Source organism: Coregonus lavaretus (assembly GCF_964263955.1).
Source record: "Coregonus lavaretus genome assembly, chromosome: 8".
Taxonomy (NCBI): Eukaryota; Metazoa; Chordata; class Actinopteri; order Salmoniformes; family Salmonidae; genus Coregonus; species Coregonus lavaretus.
The window spans coordinates 52,255,125-52,277,681 of record NC_139995.1 but is presented as its reverse complement, the minus strand read 5'-3'; the positions used below and the strand labels follow the sequence as shown (position 1 = coordinate 52,277,681).

Below are 22,557 nucleotides of genomic sequence, written 5' to 3'. Positions count from 1 at the left end.
AAAGCTTGAACGTTGGCTAATAGGATTGATGGAAGAGGCAGTTTACTCGCTCGCCGTCGGATCCTTACAAGGCACCCGGATCTGCGTCCGCGATATCTCCGTCTCTTCCTCACGCGAATGACGGGGATTTGGGCCTTGTCGGGTGTCTGTATGATATCCTTCGCGGCCGCCTCGTTGAAGAAAAAATCTTCGTCCAATGCGAGGTGAGTAATCGCTGTCCTGATATCCAGAAGCTCTTTTTGGTTATAAGAGACGATGGCAGAAACATTATGTACAAAATAAATTACAAATAACGCGGAAAAACACACATAATAGTACAATTGGTTAGAGCAGTGGTCACCAAACTACGGCCCGCGGGCCGAATACGGCCCGTCAGCACATTTGGCCCGGCCCTCTGAACAATACCAGAGACGCTATCGGATTTTTTTCCTATTTGGCCTCCAGAAAAAAAATCCTAGGCCCGGCCCTGTCAAAGAGAGAACGGAATAATGGCGAAAAGGTTAGGTAAGAGAAAAATTGATTCAGAATGCAGGGTATTTAACCTGCAGTGGACAAACGATTATTTTTTTGTTCAATGCAAAGAAAAGGCTGTTTGTCTCATCTGTCAAGAGACGGTGGCGGTATTCAAAGAATACAATCTTCGCCGACACTATGAATCCCGTCACAAAGACAAGTACGATAGCTTGCAAGGCCAAATACGAGCAGACAAACTCTCAAAGCTAAAAAGTGGACTACTATCTCAGCAGAATACATTTGTACGCCAAGCTCAGCTGAACCAGGCATCCGTTCGGGCCAGCTTTCGGGTTGCTAAACTGATAGCAAGCAGCGGTAAGCCTTTCACTGACGGAGAGTTTGTTAAGAAATGTATGGATGCTGTCGCGGAGGAGGTGTGTCCCGAGAAGAAAGATGCATTTAATGCCGTAAGTCTGTCGGCGAGTACAATCACCAGACGCGTTGAAGAAATCGGGAGTAATGTATATGCCCAGCTGCAGCAGAAGACGAAAGAATTTGACCTTTTTTCATTAGCACTGGATGAGAGCACGGACGTGCAAGACACAGCGCAACTGCTCATTTTTATTCGTGAAGTTAGCGCAAACTTTGAGATATGCGAGGAGCTGGCAGCCCTCCAAAGTCTCAAAGGGACTACAACGGGAGAGGATATTTTTGACAAAGTGTGCCAAACCATGGAGAAGTTGGACCTGGACTGGTCAAAGCTAGCTAGCATCACGACTGACGGGGCTCCTAGCATGGTGGGCGAAACTCGCGGTCTAATAGGACGCATGAACCGGGAGTTGGAAAAAAGGGGTCTCACCGCCCCGCTACGAGTCCACTGCCTAATTCACCAGCAAGCACTGTGCTGCAAAGTGTTGACGTGGGATTCTGTAATGAAGGTTGTGGTGTCGTGCATAAACTTCATCAGAGCAAAGGGACTTAAACACAGGCAGTTCCAATAATTCCTGTCTGAACTGGAGTCTACGCACGGAGATGTGCTGTACTACACAGAGGTCCGATGGCTGAGCCGGGGCAGAGTTTTGAGGCGTTTTTACGAGCTGCTACCCGAAATTAACGCATTTCTTCATTTAAAAGACAAAACGGTCCCAGAGCTGATCGACCCAGAATGGAAATGGCACCTCGCATTTTTAACAGACGTGACAGAAATACTTAACAGCCTTAACTTGCAGCTACAAGGCGAGGGGAAACTCATTTGCGACATGTATTCACACATAAAAGCATTTGAGGTGAAATTAGCGCTGCTTTTGGAACAAGTGAAAAAGCGCAACTTCGTCCATCTTCCTGCTACCCAAAACCTGTCGACAGAGAACCCAGCGGTCCCGTTCCCAGCTGAAAAGTGCGTGGAAGCACTGGAAATGCTGAAGGCGGAGTTCGGTGTGCGATTCAGTGAACTACATGTTCATGCAAAAGAAATCCGTCTTTTTCAGAACCCCTTTGTTGCCGACATTGATGAAGCCCAGCCTTCATATCAGTTTGAGTTGGCTGAGTTACAGAACTGTGATGTTCTGAAAGACGCATTCAAGCCCAACAGTCTCATTGACTTCTATGCCGCCCTCCCAAACGACACATATCCAAACATCAAAAAACACGCAATGAAAATGTCCACAGTTTTTGGCAGCACGTATATCTGCGAGAAAACCTTTTCTCGCATGAAACTGCTGAAAACTCCGATGAGATCAAGATTGACAGATGAACATTTGCATCAGTGCTTGAGACTGGCTGTAACTAGAATGGAACCTGATATTCAACTTCTCACCAGCCAGATGCAGGCCCACAGTTCACACTGATGAACATACATAGGTAAGCTCACTTTTCTGACTTGAATGAGTCATTCTGAGCATAAACAAATATAATCATAATAAAATCTACTGGGATAAAATCCATCTTTACAACCATACTGGTAGTGAAATGTATTGTGCTGTGTAGGTGCTGTATCACTTAGTTCAGTTTCTCAACCTGCTTCCTTTGTGGTTTTCACAGGGAAGTTGATGAGAGAGAGCTGCAAACAGCGGTGTCTACAAGCCTACTGGAACCTACAAAAGGATTATAAGGAAGGAACACAAGAACTTTAAGAGACTGCTCATATGTGTCAGAGAGATTCTGCTCTGACAACTGAGCTGAACTTTTATCTGTTAAGATTGTGCATGGCACAACAGAAAGTTAATGTTCCATGGCTTTTTTTTCTATGAAGAACCCAGAGAGAGTTATTTAGTTATTATTTATTTCATAAATAGTGTTATTTATTTCCTGTTTTTTCTGTGAAGAACTCAGAGAGGGTTATTTAGTTATTATTTATTTCATTAATAGTGTTATTATTTGTTTCCTGACTTTTTTTCTGTAAAGAACCTGGAAAGGGTTATTTGGTTATGTGTGGCTTTCTGGAAAACAATAAATTTTTTAAGCTCCCCTACGATCGTCACACTTTTTCTGTTACAAACTGACACCGGCCCCCCATCAGAGAAGAGAAAAGTTATGTGGCCCTCACAGGAAAAAGTTTGGGGACCCCTGGGTTAGAGGGTTGGTTAGAGGGCTGTAAAACGGCAGCAAAGGACCTTGTGAAGATGCTGGAGGAAACAGGTACAAAAGTATCTATATCCAAAGTAAAACGAGTCCTATATCGACATAACCTGAAAGGCCGCTCAGCAAGGAAGATGCCACTGCTCCAAAACCGCCATAAAAAAGCCAGACTACGGTTTGCAACTGCACATGGGGACAAAGATCGTACTTTTTGGAGAAATGTCCTCTGGTCTGATGAAACAAAAATAGAACTGTTTGGCCATAATGACCATCGGAGGAAAAAGGGGATGACTTGCAAACCGAAGAACACCATCCCAACCGTAAAGCACGGGGGTGGCAGCATCATGCTGTGGGGGTGCTTTGCTGCAGGAGGGACTGGTGCAATTCACAAAATAGATGGAATCATGAGGAAGGAAAATTATGTGGATATATTGAAGCAACATCTCAAGACATCAGTCAGGAAGTTAAAGCTTGGTCGCAAATGGGTCTTCCAAATGGACAATGACCCCAAGCATACTTCCAAAGTTGTGGCAAAATGGCTTAAGGACAACAAAGTCAAGGTATTGGAGTGGCCATCACAAAGCCCTGACCTCAATCCTATAGAACATTTCTGGGCAGAACTGAAAAAGTGTGTGCGGGCAAGGAGGCCTACAAACCTGGCTCAGTTACACCAGCTCTGTCAGGAGGAATGGGCCAAAATTCACCCAACTTATAGGATTAAATGTCAAGAATTATGAAAAACTGAGTTTAAATGTATTTGGCTAAGGTGTATGTCAACTTCCGACTTCAACTGTACATCAGTTTGTATCACTGTATGTCCACCTGGAGTAAAGATCATGAGCTTCATTATTCATCTGCCTACTCTTTTCTTCATTATTCATCTGCCTACTCTTTTCTTCATTATTCATCTGCCTACTCTTTTCTTCATTATTCATCTGCCTACTCTTTTCTTCATTATTCATCTGCCTACTCTTTTCTTAATTATTCTGAGTTGTTATGAGATTATTAAAACGTAAACATATTTTTTTATTTTTAGAGCAAAGAGCAAAGATTGAATTCATGGTTGTTTTCGGATATACCTGGAGATGGGAGACACCAGCCGTTTCTGCAATCACACTGATAAGATCCAGGCAAACCAAAGGAATCCCATGGTCCAAATCATTTTTCATATTCTTACAAATGGTCTCCAGAAGCCTCACAGCTGCTTTAAGGCAAAAGTCCCCATATCTGTCATCATGGCTGAAAACAACATGGTGGTTAGTGATGGTGAACAAGCATTTTATGTCAACCTTGAAACTTGTCATGGTGAGGAGCTGCAAGACTAGTCTGTCTAATCCTTGTGGTAAATAACAGACAATTATCACTTCATGTATTTCAATTTGAATTCCTTTGCTGAACTGATATCTATTCAGATGGAATTGAGAACAACTCTAAATATTGTGTTTGTTTGAGACAGGTGTTACCTGTGCCGTTGTTCCTTAACTTTGCTGAAGAGATGTGACAACAAATCATTCACAGCCTGTCAGTAAAAAGAATGGCGGAAGGTATGACAGAACGGCATTAATGATTTTTGCAAATAACAATGTAAACACACACAAATACAGCGCCTTGCAAAAGTATTCATCCCCCTTGGCGTGTTTCCTATTTTGTTGCATTACAACCTGTAATTTAAATTGATTTTTATTTGGATTTCATGTAATGGACATACACAAAATAGTCCAAATTGGTGAAGTGAAATGAAAAAAATAACTTGTTTCAAAAAAGTCAAAAAAATAAATAACGGAAAGGTGGTGCGTGCATATGTATTCACCCCCTTTGCTATGAATTCCCTAAATAAGATCAAGTGCAACCAATTACCTTCAGAAGTCACATATTTAGTTAAATAAAGTCCACCTTTGTGCAATCTAAGTGTCACATTATCTGTCATATGATCTCAGTATATACAGTTGAAGTCGGAAATTTACATACACCTTAGCCAAATACATTGCAACTCAGTTTTTCACAATTCCTGACATTTAATCCTAGTACAAATTCCCTGTTTTAGGACAGTTAGGATCACCACTTTATTTTAAGAATGTGAAATGTCAGAATAATAGTAGAGAGAATGATTTATTTCAGCTTTTATTTCTTTCATCACATTCCCGGTGGGTCAGAAGTTTACATACACTCAATTAGTATTTGGTAGCATTGCCTTTAAATTGTTTAACTTGGGTCAAATGTTTCGGGTAGCCTTCCACAAGCTTCCCACAATAAGTTGGGTGAATTTTGGCCCATTCCTCCTGACAGAGCTGGTGTAACTGAATCAGGTTTGTAGGCCTCCTTGCTCGCACACGCTTTTTCAGTTCTGCACACACATTTTCTATAAGATTGAGGTCAGGGCTTTGTGATGGCCACTCCAATACCTTGACTTTGTTGTCCTTAAGCCATTTTGCCACAACTTTGGAAGTATGCTTGGAGTCATTGTCCATTTGGAAGACCCATTTGCGACCAAGCTTTAACTTCCTGACTGATGTCTTGAGATGTTGCTTCAATATATCCACATCATTTTCCTTCCTCATGATTCCATCTATTTTGTGAAGTGCACCAGTCCCTCCTGCAGCAAAGCACCCCCACAGAATGATGCTGCCACCCCCGTGCTTCATGGTTGGGATGGTGTTCTTCGGCTTGCAAGCATCACCTTTTTCCTCCAAACATAACGATGGTCATTATGGCCAAACAATTCTATTTTTGTTTCATCAGACCAGAGGACATTTCTCCAAAAAGTATGATCTTTGTCCCCTAATGCAGTTGCAAACAATAGTCTGGCTTTTTTATGGTGGTTTTGGAGCAGTGGCTTCTTCCTTGCTGAGCGGCCTTTCAGGTTATGTCGATATAGGACTCGTTTTACTGTGGATATAGATACTTGTGTACCTGTTTCCTCCAGCATCTTCACAAGGTCCTTTGCTGTTGTTCTGGGATTGATTTGCACTTTTCGCACCAAAGTACGTTCATCTCTAGGAGACAGAACGCGTCTCCTTCCTGAGCGGTATGACGGCTGGGTGGTCCCATGGTGTTTATACTTGCGTACTATTGTTTGTACAGATGAACATGGTACCTTCAGGTGTTTGGAAATTTCTCCCAAGAATGAACCAGAATTGTGGAGGTCTGCAATTTCTTTTCTGAGGTCTTGGCTGATTTCTTTTGATTTTCCCATGATGTCAAGCAAAGAGGCACTGAGTTTGAAGGTAGGCCTTGAAATGCATCCACAGGTACACCTCCAATTGACTCAAATTATGTCAATTAGCCTATCAGAAGCTTCTAAAGCCATGACATCATTTTCTGGAATTTTCCAAGCTGTTTAAAGGTACAGTCAACTTAGTGTTTGTAAACTTCTGACCTACTGGAATTGTGATACAGTGAATTATAAGTGAAATAATCTGTCTGTAAACAATTGTTGGAAAAATTACTTGTGTCATGCACAAAGTAGATGTCCTAACCGACTTGGCAAAACTATAGTTTGTTAACAAGAAATTAGTGGAGTGGTTGAAAAACAAGTTTTAATGATTCCAACCTAAGTGTATGTAAACTTCCGACTTCAACTGTAAACACCTGTTCTGAAAGGCCCCAGAGTCTGCAACACCACTAAGCAAGGGGCACCACTAAGCAACCGGCACCATGAAGACCAAGGAGCTCTCCAAACAGGTCAGGGACAAAGTTGTGGAGAAGTACAGATCAGGGTTGGGTTATAAAAAAATATCAGAAACTTTGAACATCCCACGGAGCACCATTAAATCCATTATTAAAAAATGGAAAGAATATGGCACCACAACAAACCTGCCAAGAGAGGGCCGCCCACCAATACTCACGGACCAGGCAAGAACGGCATTAATCAGAGAGGCAACAAAGAGACCAAAGATAACCCTGAAGGAGCTGCAAAGCTCCACAGCGGAGATTGGAGTATCTGTCCATAGGACCACTTTAAGCCGTACACTCCACAGAGCTGGGCTTTACAGAAGAGTGGCCAGAAAAAAGCCATTGCTTAAAGAAAAAAATAAGCAAACACGTTTGGTGTTCGCCAAAAGCCATGTAGGAGACTCCCCAAACATATGGAAGAAGGTACCCTGGTCAGATGAGACTAAAATTGAGCTTTTTAGCCATCAAGGAAACCGCTATGTCTGGCGCAAACCCAACACATCTCATCACCCCGAGAACACCATGTTTTTCATCGGCAGGGACTGGGAAACTGGTCAGAATTTGCACACACTGTATATAGATTTTCTATTGTGTTATTACATTTACATTTATGTCATTTAGCAGACGCTCTTATCCAATTGGTGAGTCGCTCTGGATAAGAGCGTCTGCTAAATGACGTAAATGTGCCCTTGAGCAAGGCACTTAACCCTAATTGCTCCTGTAAGTCGCTCTGGATAAATGACTGCTAAATGACTAAAATGTAATGTAAAATGTAATCCAGAGCGACTTACAAATTGGTGCATTCACCTTATGATAGCCAGTGGGACAACCACTTTACAATTTATTATTTTTTTAACTTTATTTTTAATTTTATTTTTAATTTGTATTATATTTAAAAAATGTATTTCAAATTTTTATATATGTATATTTTTTCGAGTATATTTTTAATTTTCATGTGTTTTATATATATATTGTTTTGTATTTGTATGTTCATTTTGCTTTTTATTTATTTAATTTAGTATCTAATTTTTTCCCTTTTTTATTATTTTATTTTTATTTGTTGGGGGGGTAGGGTATGGGGGGGGGGGGTAGAAGGATTACTTGTATTCCTTATTGACTGTACGTTTTGTTTATTCCATATGTAACTCTGTGTTGTTGTTGTTTTTACCGCACTGCTTTGCTTTATCTTGGCCAGGTCGCAGTTGTAAATGAGAACTTGTTCTCAACTGGCTTACCTGGTTAAATAAAGGCGAAATACAAATAAAATAAAATAAAAATAATTGAAGGAATGATGGATGGCGCTAAATACAGGGACATTCTTGAGGGAAACCTGTTTCAGTCTTCCAGAGATTTGAGACTGGGACGGAGGTTCACCTTCCAGCAGGACAATGACCCTAAGCATACTGCTAAAGCAACACTCAAGTGGTTTAATGGGAAACATTTAAATGTCTTGGAATGGCCTAGTCAAAGCCCAGACCTCAATCCAATTGAGAATATGTGGTATGACTTAAAGATTGCTGTACACCAGCGGAACCCATCCAACTTGAAGGAGCTGGAGTAGTCCCTGCGGACCTGGCATCTTTTCACTCCCTCCTCTCTACATTTTCTTCCTCTGTTTCCGCTGCTAAAGCCACTTTCTACCACTCTAAATTCCAAGCATCTGCCTCTAACCCTAGGAAGCTCTTTGCCACCTTCTCCTCCCTGCTGAATCCCCCCCCCCCCCCCTCCCTCTCTGTGGATGACTTCGTCAACCATTTTGAAAAGAAGGTTGACGACATCCGATCCTCGTTTGTTAAGTCAAATGACACTGCTGGTCCTGCTCACACTGCCCTACCCTATGCTTTGACTTCTTTCTCCCCTCTCTCTCCAGATGAAATCTTGAGACTTGTGACGGCCGGCCGCCCAACAACCTGCCCACTTGACCCTATCCCCTCCTCTCTTCTCCAGACCATTTCCGGAGACCTTCTCCCTTACCTCACCTCGCTCATCAACTCATCCTTGACCGCTGGCTATGTCCCTTCCGTCTTCAAGAGAGCGAGAGTTGCACCCCTTCTCAAAAAACCTACACTCGATCCCTCCGATGTCAACAACTACAGACCAGTATCCCTTCTTTCTTTTATCTCCAAAACTCTTGAGCGTGCCGTCTCTAGCCAACTCTCTTGCTATCTCTCTCAGAATGACCTTCTTGATCCAAACCAGTCAGGTTTCAAGACTGGTCATTCAACTGAGACTGCTCTTCTCTGTGTCACGCACTGCTAAAGCTAACTCTCTCTCCTCTGCTCTTGTCCTTCTAGACCTGTCTGCTGCCTTTGATACTGTGAACCATCAGATCCTCCTCTCCAACCTCTCCGAGTTGGGAATCTCCGGCGCGGCTCACCCTTGGATTGCGTCCTACCTGACAGGTCGCTCCTACCAAGTGGCATGGCAAGAATCTGTCTCCGCACCACGTGCTCTCACCACTGGTGTCTCCCAGGGCTCAGTTCTAGGCCCTCTCCTATGGCTCTGTCATATCCTCACATGGCCTCTCCTATCATTGCTACGCAGACGACACACAACTAATCTTCTCCTTTCCCCCTTCTGATAACTAGGTGGCGAATCACATCTCTGCATGTCTGGCAGACATATCAGTGTGGATGACGGATCACCACCTCAAGCTGAACCTCGGCAAGACGGAGCTGCTCTTCCTCCCGGGGAAGGACTGCCCGTTCCATGATCTCGCCATCACGGTTGACAACTCCGTTGTGTCCTCCTCCCAGAGTGCAAAGAGCCTTGGCGTGACCCTGGACAACACCCTGTCGTTCTCCGCTAACATCAAGGCGGTGACCCGATCCTGTAGGTTTCATGCTCTACAACATTGGGAGAGTACGACCCTGCCTTACATAGGAAGCGGCACAGGTCCTAATCCAGGCATTTGTCATCTCCCGTCTGGATTACTGCAACTCGCTGTTGGCTGGGCTCCCTGCCTGTGCCATTAAACCCCTACAACTCATCCAGAATGCCGCAGCCCGTCTGGTGTTCAACCTTCCCAAGTTCTCTCACGTCACCCCGCTCCTCCGCACACTCCACTGGCTTCCAGTTGAAGCTCGCATCTCCTACAAGACCATGGTGCTTGCCTACGGAGCTGTGAGGGGAACGGCACCTCCGTACCTTCAGGCTCTGATCAGTCCCTACACCCAAACGAGGGCATTGCGTTCATCCACCTCTGGCCTGCTGGCCCCACTACCTCTGTGGAAGCATAGTTCCCGCTCAGCCCAGTCAAAACTGTTCGCTGCTCTGGCACCCCAATGGTGGAACAAGCTCCCTCACGACACCAGGACAGCGGAGTCACTCAAAAAAATAAACATATTGTAAAGTGGTTATCCCACTAGCTATAAGGTGAATGCAGCAATTTGTAAGTCGCTCTGGATAAGAGCGTCTGCTAAATGACGTAAATGTAAATGTAAAGGAGCTGGAGCAGTTTTGCCTTAAAGAATGGGCAAAAATCCCAGTGGCTAGATGTGCCAAGCTTATAGAGACATACCCCAAGAGACTTGCAGCTGTAATTGCTGCTGAAGGTGGCTCTACAAAGTATTGACTTTGGGGGGGCGAATAGTTATGCACTCTCAAGTTTTCAGTTTTTTGGTCTTATTTCCTGTTTGTTTCACACAAAAAAGTATTTTGCATCTTCAAAGTGGTAGGCTTGTTGTGTAAATCAATTTATACAAACCCCCCAAAAATGTATTTTAATTCCAGGTTGTAAGGCAACAAAATAGGAAAAATGCCAAGGGGAGTGAATACTTTCGCAAGCCATACAGTGCCTTCGGAAAGTATTCAGACCCCTTGACTTTTTCCACATTTTGTTACGTTACAGCCTTATTCTAAAATATATTTTTTGTTTTTTAATTCCTCATCAATCTACACACACTACCCCATAATGAAAAAGCAAAAACATGTTTAGAAATGTTTGCTAATTTATAATTAAATATCACATTTACATAAGTATTCAGACGCTTTACTCAGTACTTTGTTGAAGCACCTTTGGCAGCGATTACAGCATCGAGTCTTCTTGGGTATGACACTACAAGCTTGGCACACCTGTATTTGGGGAATTTATCCCATTCTTCTCTGCAGATCCTCTCAAGCTCTGTCAGGTTGGATGGGGAGTGTTGCTGCACAGCTATTTTCAGGTCTCTTCAGAGATGTTCGATTGGGTTCAAGTCCGGGCTCTGGCTGGGCCACTCAAGGACATTCAGAGACTTGTCCCGAAACCACCTAAAGACTCTCAACGCCTGCGTTGTCTTGGCTGTGTGCTTCGGGTCGTTTTCCTGTTGGAAGGTTGAACCATTGCCTCAGTCTGAGGTCCTGTTGCCAGGTTTCCTCCAGACGTGACACTTGGCATTCAGGCCAAAGAGTTCAATCTTGGTTTCATCAGACCAGATAATCTTGTTTCTCATGGTCTGAGAGTCTTTAGGTGCCTTTTGGCAAACTCCAAGCGGCCTATCATGTGCCTTTTACTGAGGAGTGGCTTCCGTCTGGCCACTCTACCATAAAGGCCTGATTGGTGGAGTGCTGCAGAGATGGTTGTCCTTCTGGAAGGTTCTCCCCTCTCCAAAGAGGAACTATAGACAAGTTTTTGAGCCGTTTCCGCTCTACTTCCTGAACTCCTCCCGTCGATGCAATCCAGTTCCGTTCTGCCGGGCTGGGTTTGTTTTGCTAGCTAGCTCCGTTGTGCCGACAAAGCACTGATATCGCAGTGACAAAGAGGATATAAAAATTACAAATACAACATGAAGAAAAGTGGTTCGGGAACGACGTGTGCGGTAGTTGGTTGCAAAAACTCGAGAAAGCACCTGAACGAGTGGTTAGATAGAGAGTGCTATGACCACAAACCAGCTACAAAGAGGCAATGTCCATGCGCTCCATTGTTTATATTTTTTCGCAAGCCTGATACTGACTCGGAATCAAGGACCTGGCTGAAGGCATTGAATCTAAAGAAACCACCCCTCAACGTTTTTGTTTGTTCCTATCACTTTGTTGACCAAAAACATACCAAGGATAATCCTTTCCCAGAGTTGTGGTTGGGATACAATCGCCCTCCCCAGCCAAATAGGCGTCAACTCACCCAGCGGACCACTGCCTCCTCCCAGATAAAGAAACGCAGACTTGAATCTGAGGGTAAGTTCAGCAACTTTAGCTATGAAGCTGACAATACTGTTAATTATGAAGAAGTTGTCATACATTAACATTGCTACCGGTATTTTGCTAAGGCAGTTGATTGTTTTGGAGATGGGACAAACAATGCCCACGATAGCTACATCATTAATTGTGTGTGTGTGTGTGTGTGTGTGTGTGTGTGTGTGTGTGTGTGTGTGCCTGCCTGCATGTGCCTTAGTCTACATCATAAATACAATGCAAGGTGGCAGGCTGTTGTGATGATGATTGTGTGTGTGCGTGTGAGTGCAATGTTGTAGTACACATTTTTCCATTGTGATGTTTGTAGTGAGAGGACTCTATGCCTGCATTAATTTTGCTCCATCCATGTTTTCTCTTCCCCTTTTTAGATGCTCCAGAAACCTGTGAGGCCGAGCCTGCTACACCAACATTTCGAGATGCCCAGACCCAATGGGAGGATCCGTCACATATTGATCACATTTACTGTTCAACACAGTCTGTTAAAGTAGACAAGGCCACACAGTGCGAGGCAGAAATGGGTCCTACTGTGACCAGCACCACGGTCATTGATGATGCTAGGTCCCGGCTGTATACAGGAGTGCTTATGGTTCAATTCTTCACACTGGTGACGGTGTTGTTGCCTTTCAGTAAGCCATCAATTACCCTTCCTGTTGTTGACCAAATACTTATGACGTTGATGAAACTAAAACTAAACCTAATATTAGGAGATATTGCTCACCGCTTCAATGTGTCTACATCCATGGCAAGCATTGTGATTAGTCACTGGATTGACGTGATGGGTGAACAGTTCAAAGTCCTGATCCCCTGGCTTCCAAGAGAGACCATTCGTGCCACCATGCCCTTGTCATTTCAGAGGAACTACCCTCGAACCACCTGCATCATTGACTGTGCCGAAAGTGCCATGCAGAGAGCCACAAACCATGACTCAAGGAGTGACACTTTCAGCCAGTATAAATCACGCAACACTGTGAAATATCTTGTCGCTGTGGCCCCTAATGGGCTAATCATGTTTATATCTGATGCCTATGCTGGCAGAAGCAGCTATAAGTTTATCACCATGGACAGTGGGTTCCTAGACTATCTGAGGGCTGGTGATGAGGTCATGGCGGACCGTGGGTTCACCATTCGAGACTTGCTTGATGAGAGAAGGGTCAGTTTGAACATCCCTGCTTTCACCTACAGGCGCAATCAGTTGACCAATGAGGAGACGACACGCACCAGGCGAGTAGCCAATGTCCGCATACATGTGGAAAGAGCAATCCAGAGACTGAAGGTGTTTAAGATTTTATCCCAGAATGTTCCCATCAGCATGGCACCGAAACTGGACAACATCTTAACCATCTGTGCTGGCCTAGTTAACCTGAAGAGTCCACTGATCAGTGAGGTTTAGAATCTTGCCCTGTGTCCCTGTCTACCAACACCCAGCCATGATGTTCATTAAATACAGATAAACACAACAAATACTGCGTGCATTGTATTTTTTAATATTATATATGAATATTTTCATAGTGATGTAATTGTGTGGGCTGCTTTTGTATTTTACTTTTTAATACCTGTTAAGATTAAACACGCAATCTTTCTTGTTGAAGCCATTTGTTTAGTTTCCTCAAAACAATTAATTAATCCAGTGTTATTTATGTACAGTATGAGCTTACTATGAATTATGAACTGTGTTAAAATAAATTGTAGCACTCTAAGGATTGAAATTACATCAAACTTTATTTTCACTCAAACAGTAGGCACACTGATATATTGCACAGCATAAAGAGATCATGTAAACAATGGACATCTGTTGGCTCCTGTGGGCATGACCTAAATAAGGCAGTTTATTTTGGTTTTAAAATGCTGAGATATTTACTGCAGAACTGTAACCTTCCCTCAACAAAATCATCAACAATTTTCGGGAGCATGTGGGCAAAGTAGATGGTGCGCAGCCTTATGATATGCCCCTGGACAAAGCCTTGGTCGTAGGGTACTTCGATTTCTAGGTGCTCAGTTTTGTTCCAGATCACCAACTTGGAGTGCTGAAGCCCTGTGAAGTGCATCCCAATTTGTACCTGCATGTAGTAGCCTTTTGGACCATTGCAGGCAATATGGTAATCTACCCTATCTCCGTTTGCCACAGTTGTGATTTCGCAGTTCTTTGTTGCCAAAAATTCTGCAAGTGACTTGTTTCCCATCACAGGTGATTTGATCTCCAACAGAATGTCGTTGTTTATCACTCCATCGGGAGATGCTGCAAGCCACGGTTCCTTTTCGCACACCACTAAGCCTTTGGTTTCAATGCTGTTGCCCAAAGTTTCCAAATAGTCCCTTGCAAGTTCCTCCCCCTCCGCTCCTTGACGGGTTGGGGCATAGTAGTAGAACCGTGTTCCCAAGCTAGCGTCGACATCGCTGTGTTTACACCGGCAGACGTTGTGCCAACAACTTCCGGCGGAAATGAAATGCATTTGTGTAGAGTTATGGCGCCACCCGGGATACAGCGCGTAAACTTGTCTATGGAGCTCTGTTAGAGTGACCATCGGGTTCTTGGTCACCTCCCCGATTGCTCAGTTTGGCCGGGCAGCCAGCTCTAGGAAGAGTCTTGGTGGTTACAAACTTCTTCCATTTAAGAACTGTGTTCTTGGTGACCTTCAATGGCTTGGTTTTTGCTCTGACATGCACTGTCAACTGTGGGACCTTATATAGACAGGTGTGTGCCTTTCCAAATCATGTCCAATCAATTGAATTTACCACAGATGGACTCCAATCAAGTTGTAGAAACATCTCAAGGATGATCAATGGAAAGCAGGATGCACCTGAGCTCAACTTCAAGTCTCATAGCAAAGGGTCTGAATACTTATGTAAATAAGGTTTTTTATTTATTTTGTTTTTTATACATTTGCTAACATTTCTTAAAACCTGTTTTCGCATTGTCGTTATGGGGTATTGTGTGTAGATTGCTGATGAAATATGTTTATTTAATCATTTTTAGATTAAGGCTGTAATATAGCAAAATGTGGAAAAGGTCAAGGGGTCTGAATACTTTCTGAAGGCACTGTATGTATGTATGTATGTATGTATGTATATATACACACACACACACACACACACACACACAGTAACTTAATAATAGCATGTTGTAAGAGGTACGATCTAATAAATCAAATTTAAATTTTTAGCATACCTTTTTAGTGCAGTCACATGAACTCGTACAGTTGAGTATGACATAAAACTAATGCACAATAAAGAAATACAAAACACTTTTTCACTTTTCAAAAGGAAGGGACATATGTACCTCATGTTTAAAGTCCTCCACGGAAGTCAGTCTAAACTGGAGGTAGTGAAGAGTGTCCAAGACATCAAGAGGGATGCTTGATGCATAGCTGAACAAGTTATCCAGCCCCAACAGAGACATCCAAGAGCGAGCAACGAGACAGTCCATCGCCACAAGGTGTTTGTGCTTTTCCATTATTTGGATGGAATCCCTAATTTTCAAGAAGGCAAAACTCTGAGATTTAAAACAGGACTATGGACTAAACATACATAGTGTTAATAGGATAAATATTAGAATTGTTGGTTAAATAATAAAGTAGACTTATAATTAAGATCTGGACTGCAATGTGAAAGATATGATTCTAGGTATACTTATAGGATTTGTATTGAACTGCTACTACTACTACTACTACTACTACTACTACTACTATTACTTGTATTACTTTCTTTTCAACCTGTTGTTGTAATTGGTTCAGACGTAACCATTTTATTGTCCATTAATTCCAAATGAATCGTAAGTGAAGCCTTGCCAATTACCTTAATCCCTGTGTTTCAAACACCGAGTCTGTGTGGCCTTCTGGTGCTTTGATCCCTTTCAGCCCCGCCCAGATATCCAACTTTGTATTCATGGCCAGCGGAACAGCCTCAAATGGCTTGCTCTCCCCTCTAAGCAGATGCAGGAGGGGGATAACCAAGACCCACTTCTCAACTCTCTGTTCTCTTGCAAAGTTGCATAGTGTCTCAATTGCCTCCGAAACCCTGAAGGAGAAAGTAGACAACATCCATCTTCAGTTCAAGATATTTACATTTTGTCAATATTCATTGGATTAGAAACATTAGGAAGGTCTTTACTTTCGGTGAGTGAGGAAAGAAAATGATTTCCTACCTGATGTCACCTGGTAGCCCTTGTGTGAACTCTGTCCAGTGTGCAAGGAAAACCTCTCTTGGCTTTTTAGGCAGGCAGAGCAACTCACACAGTTTAGAAATATGTACACTGACATCTAAACTGTAATTGATGTGGACAATCAGGATAATAACTCCTAATTTCAGAGGATCAGAGAAAAAATCCTCACGCTTCTCGTTCCCCTTTTGGATCTCTCCATCTATAGCTTGCTGCATGAACTGTTTCAAAAGGGTTTTCACCTGAAAAAAGGAATGTACAATAAAGATTCCTTACATTTACATTAATACGATAACAACTCCTAAGTATTTGCCGATTGAGCCATCAACATGTAAATAACAATATGGCTGACAGAATAGCTGATAGGCTGAAACAATGGCAAGGTGACTGTTTAACAAGCAACACACATTTTAATTTGTTTATCTTCATAAAATGCGGTTAACAATACATATAAAAGCATTTATGAACACAAGTTATATATCAATTTCGTTCATAAAAGCTACTTAATGACAGTTCCTCAAAATAGGCAAGCGAATCTACCTGTTCTTCTCCATACTGCAGATCCCATGTCTTTGAACCATCCACATGGACGAAGGGGGATTTGTAATTGGTGAAGAACTGCTGGAGTTGAGTAAAGAAGTTCCTAATGTTCACGTCACTCCATGTTTGAAGTAGATTAAAAATGTTTTCCAGCATCACCTTTCCAGCCAGCTGCCTGCCCGCCACTACCTTTTCCTTGTAGACATCCCACCATGCAATCCAGCTTTTGAAGCGTGACTTCCAACTTTGGTCAGGTTCCGAGCGTATGATATCATCATATTGGTGCCACTCCCCTATGACAAAAAATAAATAAGACAAATGGATCAGTATAATATTTATGGGTTCAATGTCATTTCATATACATTCCACATAGAAGTAGAAAAGGCACCCTGATTAGCATAGTGTGTGTGTTTGTGTGTGTGTGTGTGTGTGTGTGTGTGTGTGTGTGTGTGTGTGTGTGTGTGTGTGTGTGTGTGTGTGTGTGTGTGTGTGGTGTCTTGTTAGTAATATAATAGTCAAGCATTACCGTCAAGTGTCAAAAGATCCTCTTTGACGAATAGGCACCTGTTGACATGTTGCTCTGCATCCTTTAGGTAGATGTGCTCATATTTCTCCTCATATGAGTTGTCTTTCCTCTTGTAGACAACATACTTGTAAGGTATGGAGACACCAACATTCTTTTTAGAGGTCACCATTCGTCCTTCAACAAGAAATCCATTCCCTCTTAAATCCCTTTAAAGTGGATGATGAAAAATATGCAACATTTTTTAAATGAGGTTTCTGGCTCATATTGAGTATGAAATTACAATGTTTATTCTCGGACAACTGTTTCACACTATCACTCGAAAAACAGGTTACAGAAACACATAATACAATGACTTGCTTAGGACACACTAATCAGAGTCAATGATAAGAAAAGTAAGTGAATTGAAAAGTCACATCAATTACTAAACATTAAATACATTAGTGCCAACAAAGGGCAAACATTTTTTACCTTACCCTGTGATTTCCATTTTCAATCCATTTGTATCCCAGGTCTCAAAAAGACTTCCAGATTTCAAACAAACCACGTCATTTAAGGGGTCCAACTTGAAACGCTTGGATACAACAGCGTGAAAATAAATGGTAAGGTTATCCTTATCAGAAACATGATGCACTTTGGTTGGGCTGTAAGGAGAGAAAAAAAATACAGAAACCAGCATCAGTAAATATCAAGGGTCCTGTAACACAAACTCGAGTAAAGAATGAGGGGTAGTTTGAACTAATGTTTGGTGAAGATGTACCTGTGACAGTTTAAAATATTAGCAGGGCTCCAGACTAACGTTTTCCCCTGGCGGCACTGGTGCCACTAACCTTTTCAGTTGGTAGCAATAGCCCATGATTTGGTCGCACTCTAAAAATTAAATTGTGGCGTCACGCAATAGAAAAACGTGAAATCATCTTATAAAGTAATTCTAAAGTAATTCACAACGCTTAATAAGAAGTGTAATAAACTACTGAGATGGTATTCAATAAATAAGTTGTTACATCTAACATGCCCAAGCAAGAATGCATGATTAAGATATTTTGATATGACAATTAGGCTATTATTGTTATATTTTACCATCAAAATAGGACTAAAGAATTATTATTTTTTGGGTTGACAATTAGGCTATTATTGTTATATTTTACCATCAAAATAGGACTAAATAATTATTATTTTTTGGGTTGACAATTAGGCTATTATTGTTATATTTTACCATCAAAATAGGACTAAAGAATTATTATTTTTTGGTTCAATAGAGATTTGCCTTCATCTTTATGTGCACATATCGGCCTAATTCAATTGCTGCTAATTCACCACTTGCGGAAGTGGGAACTCTATAAAAAAAATATTGGGGCCAAATTCCGTTTAGTAAAATTGCTTCTTTTTTTTATGGGTTTTGTTGTACCAGGTTTCAGATTTTTCCCAATTTTTTCAGGTTTTCACTCTAGAAATCAAACTTTTTTGGTAGAAAAACAACAAAATTGGATGTTGTAAGTCCACAACAATGCTTAAACCACATCGGGAGACAATTTTGGAGGTATTGGAAAAATCGAAGAAATTTCAATTTTGGAATGTAGACAAGGGTGAAAGTAGATTTAATTTCTTCCCAATACGGGACCTCCTATGTGTGCATGCGCTTGCATATGGGCCTAGCCGTAAAGATGTTTATTTTACCTTTTAAAATGTATTACCTTTTATTGTGGCATAAACACAACCAGCTATTATGTTTTCATCTGATTGTCAAACAATCATTTCAAAGTGCTTTACTAGGCTACCCATGCACGTTCATCCACTCACACCATTTTTCAGCCTCCAAACGGTGGTGAATGAAAAGAGACATCTGTTACACAAAACACCAAAAAGTGTAAAGACATTTGCCAATTGTCAATAGACCAGAATGGATGTGTCCACTGCTGTCCGCACACGTCTCAGTGTCAGCCAATCATCTCTGCCTTCGCAAAATTAAACGTTCTCATCGAATTACATCGCATTTTGGAGCGTAGGCTATACCACCCGTTTTCAAGTCCGTTCGCACATTTTTCATGCCTCTGTCATGCGGTAATGATAAATAATGGTGTGAAGTCCACAGTTGTCTTGATATTTTGCTGTAATTTATTGTGATAGCCTCATGTTTTACCGGTACGGTATACCCCCACTATTTATTTTGTTCTGCCTTACTTTCACCCCTGAGTGTAGTTACCCTTTAATTGAAGTGCACACCTAGCAAAAGGCTGTTGTTTAGCTGTGTTTTTGTAGTCCACATGTGATGATAGAGTTTGCAAAACAAATAACCACTGGATTTCTTTAAATAATCATGATATAATTCTGACAGGTAGGCATTAGCTACTTTCTAGTTAATGAGAAGGTTTTTGGGAAAGCCTTTCTCCATCTACCAGAAGACAGTTATCATTAGCATCGCTAACGGCTACAACATACGCGTACCGCACACACAGATGAGACAGGGGCAGTCCAGTGTCATTGCCTCTTCAGAAAGTTGCAGGAAATAATAATTACTGATGCATTCGGTTCATGTTTTATTATAAACTTGGGCAAATTAATTAATTTTCTAATGAGTTCAATACATGTAATTGATTTCCTACCCAGTTCAATACTACCAGCCTCTTCCTCTCTGATACTAGCTCCGTATTTATTTCAATGCCATAAGATTTATCTTGATTATTAAACAGTGTGAAACAGGCACAGGGCAGACGCTTACATTACAGGAGTCATGAGGATAATGCACCTTACCGTTTGACCAAATCATGGTTTTATCCACCCCTAAAAATAGGACATTTTGAGTGAGTTGACCAGGTAGAATTTGCAGCCCGCACCAATGCGACCAATTAAAAATGTAACTCGCACAAAGTCAAGTCAAAGGGTGGCAAAATGCGACTGTATGGTCGCAGTCTGGAGCCCTGTATTAGACACATTCAATCTATGACAGACACTTACAATTGGGGAGGCTGTGAATGCTTTTCCTGGTTGGTGTACTTTGTTTCTTCCTGGCTTGTGTTTGACTTATCTGTTGGGTCATCAGTTGATACTTGGGAATGGTCAACACACGGCTGTGAGTTTGCTTCATCCTTGGTACACTTGTCACTCTGGTTACTGGATGTCTGTTGTTCATTCCTGACTCCAGCTTCCTTGCTCCCTTCAGGGCTCCTGGAAAGCAGGAAGTTCACAAATGTCAAAATATGCTGAACTTCAAAACATGAAAAACGACCTACTTTCATAATTACATTGTGTTATAATATTAATTCCCCCAACAACTGTGGTAGTTTAAGCATTACTTGTTCCTTAAATTTCCCATGAAGTCTGTTGTGACACCTATGTAAAATGTGCATTGAATTGTTTAATTTGACTTGACAAGTAACATGGTTTTATTGGAAAGTCCAATTTCATGTATAAACTGGCCTTACATTTGGGTTGGCTTTTCCCGCTGGTCCTTTTTCTTTTTTGATGTCACCTGCTGGAAGTCTTCGTCATTGCTTTGGTTTGGTGGCCTATCTTTCTTTGCAGGTGGGGATCCAGCAGTCGATGACTTGGAGGCATCACCACCACCATAATTACTCTGCTTCTCTGATTCCTTGTGTTGGCTTGGAAGCCTCTCGTCTTGATTCTCGAGGCTTATTGATAAAGTACAAACATGTTACAAAAGACGCAGTTCAAATATAAATATATATGATAAATCATAATAGAATAGAGAGATATTGATTACCTCTGCTTCCTCTTTGCTGTTCTTGTCTCTGTGGTTTCTCCAACACTCTGGGTCCTGGACATGTCTTCTGTGTCCTGAGAGTTTCCCACCAGAGCTTCTTTATATGATGCCTTTCTTACTGGTTGAGTTGGGACTGAGACAGGTCCTGTGTTCTGATCTGTTGTCTCATGTGTGGATGAGCCAGTCTTCTCAGGCAACTCTTGTTTTACTGAACTAGGTTGGGTTTGGCTTGTGTTTGACTCATTCAGTGGTTCACTTTTATTTTCCTTTGATGGACCCTCGGGTTGGTCTTCTGTGGTTGTGTGGTACAGGGATGGGATAAGAGAGGTCGGAGGTTTGGAGGGTATGGTTGGAGTGGCAGTGTTCTTAGATGGAGTTCCTGTAGGGGGAACGTCCACCGCTGCATAGCTCTCACTCCCAGAAGACTCCTCTTTCTGATGTGTGTCTGTGGTCAGCTCAGTGTTGCTGGGGGTGTCTCCACTCTATGTACAAACAAAAGTGTTACAGAATTGTATTTTCAAATATAACACATTTCAGTATTTAAAGGTAACTAAGGGAAACAAAGCAAAGCAAAACTCTGCATATTCACTCTATACTCTACTGGATATTTGGCACCTTTTTATTGTTTTGTGATGAAACATGTATTACATTTTCAACATATACAATTGTGATACAGGCACCTTTTTCTTGACATTGCCCCCTGGTTCTTCACTGGAGTGTTTTAGAGGTGTGTCAGCTTTGTTCCCGGACAATGTCAGTGGCTCATTCTCATGCTGGGGCTCTGCTTCACTGACCGCAGAGGTTTGATGCTCTGCAGTGTTCTTATCTGATATTGAGGACAAGTCACTTTGATGAACTACATGATACGAACATTCAAGCTATCTTGCATTTAATAGTTTGGATTAATTTCCTATTGGACAATTCCATATATTATGCATAAGGCCAGGGTTTTTCCTGGTCAGGACACATAATCAGTTAAGACTCCTGGTCCTAGGCAGGGCCAGACTAACCAAATATGGGGCCCTAGGCAAGAACACTTTAGAGGGTCCCCTCTTGGTGGTAGAGAGAAACTTTTGTAGTTTAAAAGTTTATTTCCTGTAATTCTACACATTTAGCCATGGCTTATGCCTTGTTCTTATGTTATCTGAGTGACTTAAACATTATTACAAAATCAGTGGGGGCCCCTGGATGTAGGGTCCCTGGGCATGTGCCCGGGGGGTAATCTGGCCACGGTCCTAAGTATGCATATCACTGGCCCTATATATATATATATATATATATATATATATATATATATATATATATATATATACATGCTGTAGGCCTGCAGGATATGCAGTTGGCTAGTTTAAAAAAAGTTGGTCAAGATTAAATGAACTTTGTATTTCCTATATAATAAAACATTTGTGTTGTAATTAGCCTACTTGAAAAAGTGGGGTGCAGTTGACCATCTTGAATGGTTAAGTATACTGAATAACATCCAAATATTATTAATATTAATACATAAATAATGTATAGATGGTCAAACAAATGACAAATAATAGATATTGATTCATGATTAATAATATTTCAAAATAAATAATATATATATAAATAATATATTACCTGAGGTACAAACTTGGGATTGGACAGGTAACTTAAATCCACAGTCACAGCAGAATTTAAAATATTCTGCCAGCATGTGACCACAACGAGGGCACTTCTTCATGATGAACCCTATCTGTTTGAAAAAATAAACATGAT

At 41.7% G+C, this 22,557-nt stretch overlaps 1 protein-coding gene and 1 long non-coding RNA gene across 2 annotated transcripts in view; one reads left to right on the top strand and one right to left on the bottom strand.

Moving 5' to 3' along the window:
- Positions 1–21,634, bottom strand: part of LOC311134319 (E3 ubiquitin-protein ligase rnf213-alpha-like) — a 72,664-nt gene extending 51,030 nt beyond the window's left edge. The window contains 12 exon segments of the mRNA XM_084167964.1: positions 4,110–4,269; positions 4,494–4,549; positions 15,152–15,341; positions 15,667–15,888; positions 16,016–16,272; positions 16,571–16,863; positions 17,097–17,302; positions 17,570–17,737; positions 20,049–20,258; positions 20,516–20,722; positions 20,815–21,296; positions 21,495–21,634. Coding sequence (XP_084024090.1) covers positions 4,110–4,269; positions 4,494–4,549; positions 15,152–15,341; positions 15,667–15,888; positions 16,016–16,272; positions 16,571–16,863; positions 17,097–17,302; positions 17,570–17,737; positions 20,049–20,258; positions 20,516–20,722; positions 20,815–20,876 — 2,031 coding nt within the window. The 5' untranslated portion in view covers positions 20,877–21,296; positions 21,495–21,634.
- Positions 1,465–2,919, top strand: LOC311134320. Its single transcript, XR_014613673.1, has 2 exons — positions 1,465–2,313; positions 2,494–2,919. It is a non-coding gene; the product is annotated as an uncharacterized lncRNA (long non-coding RNA).
- Positions 21,635–22,557: the final 923 nt, after the last annotated feature.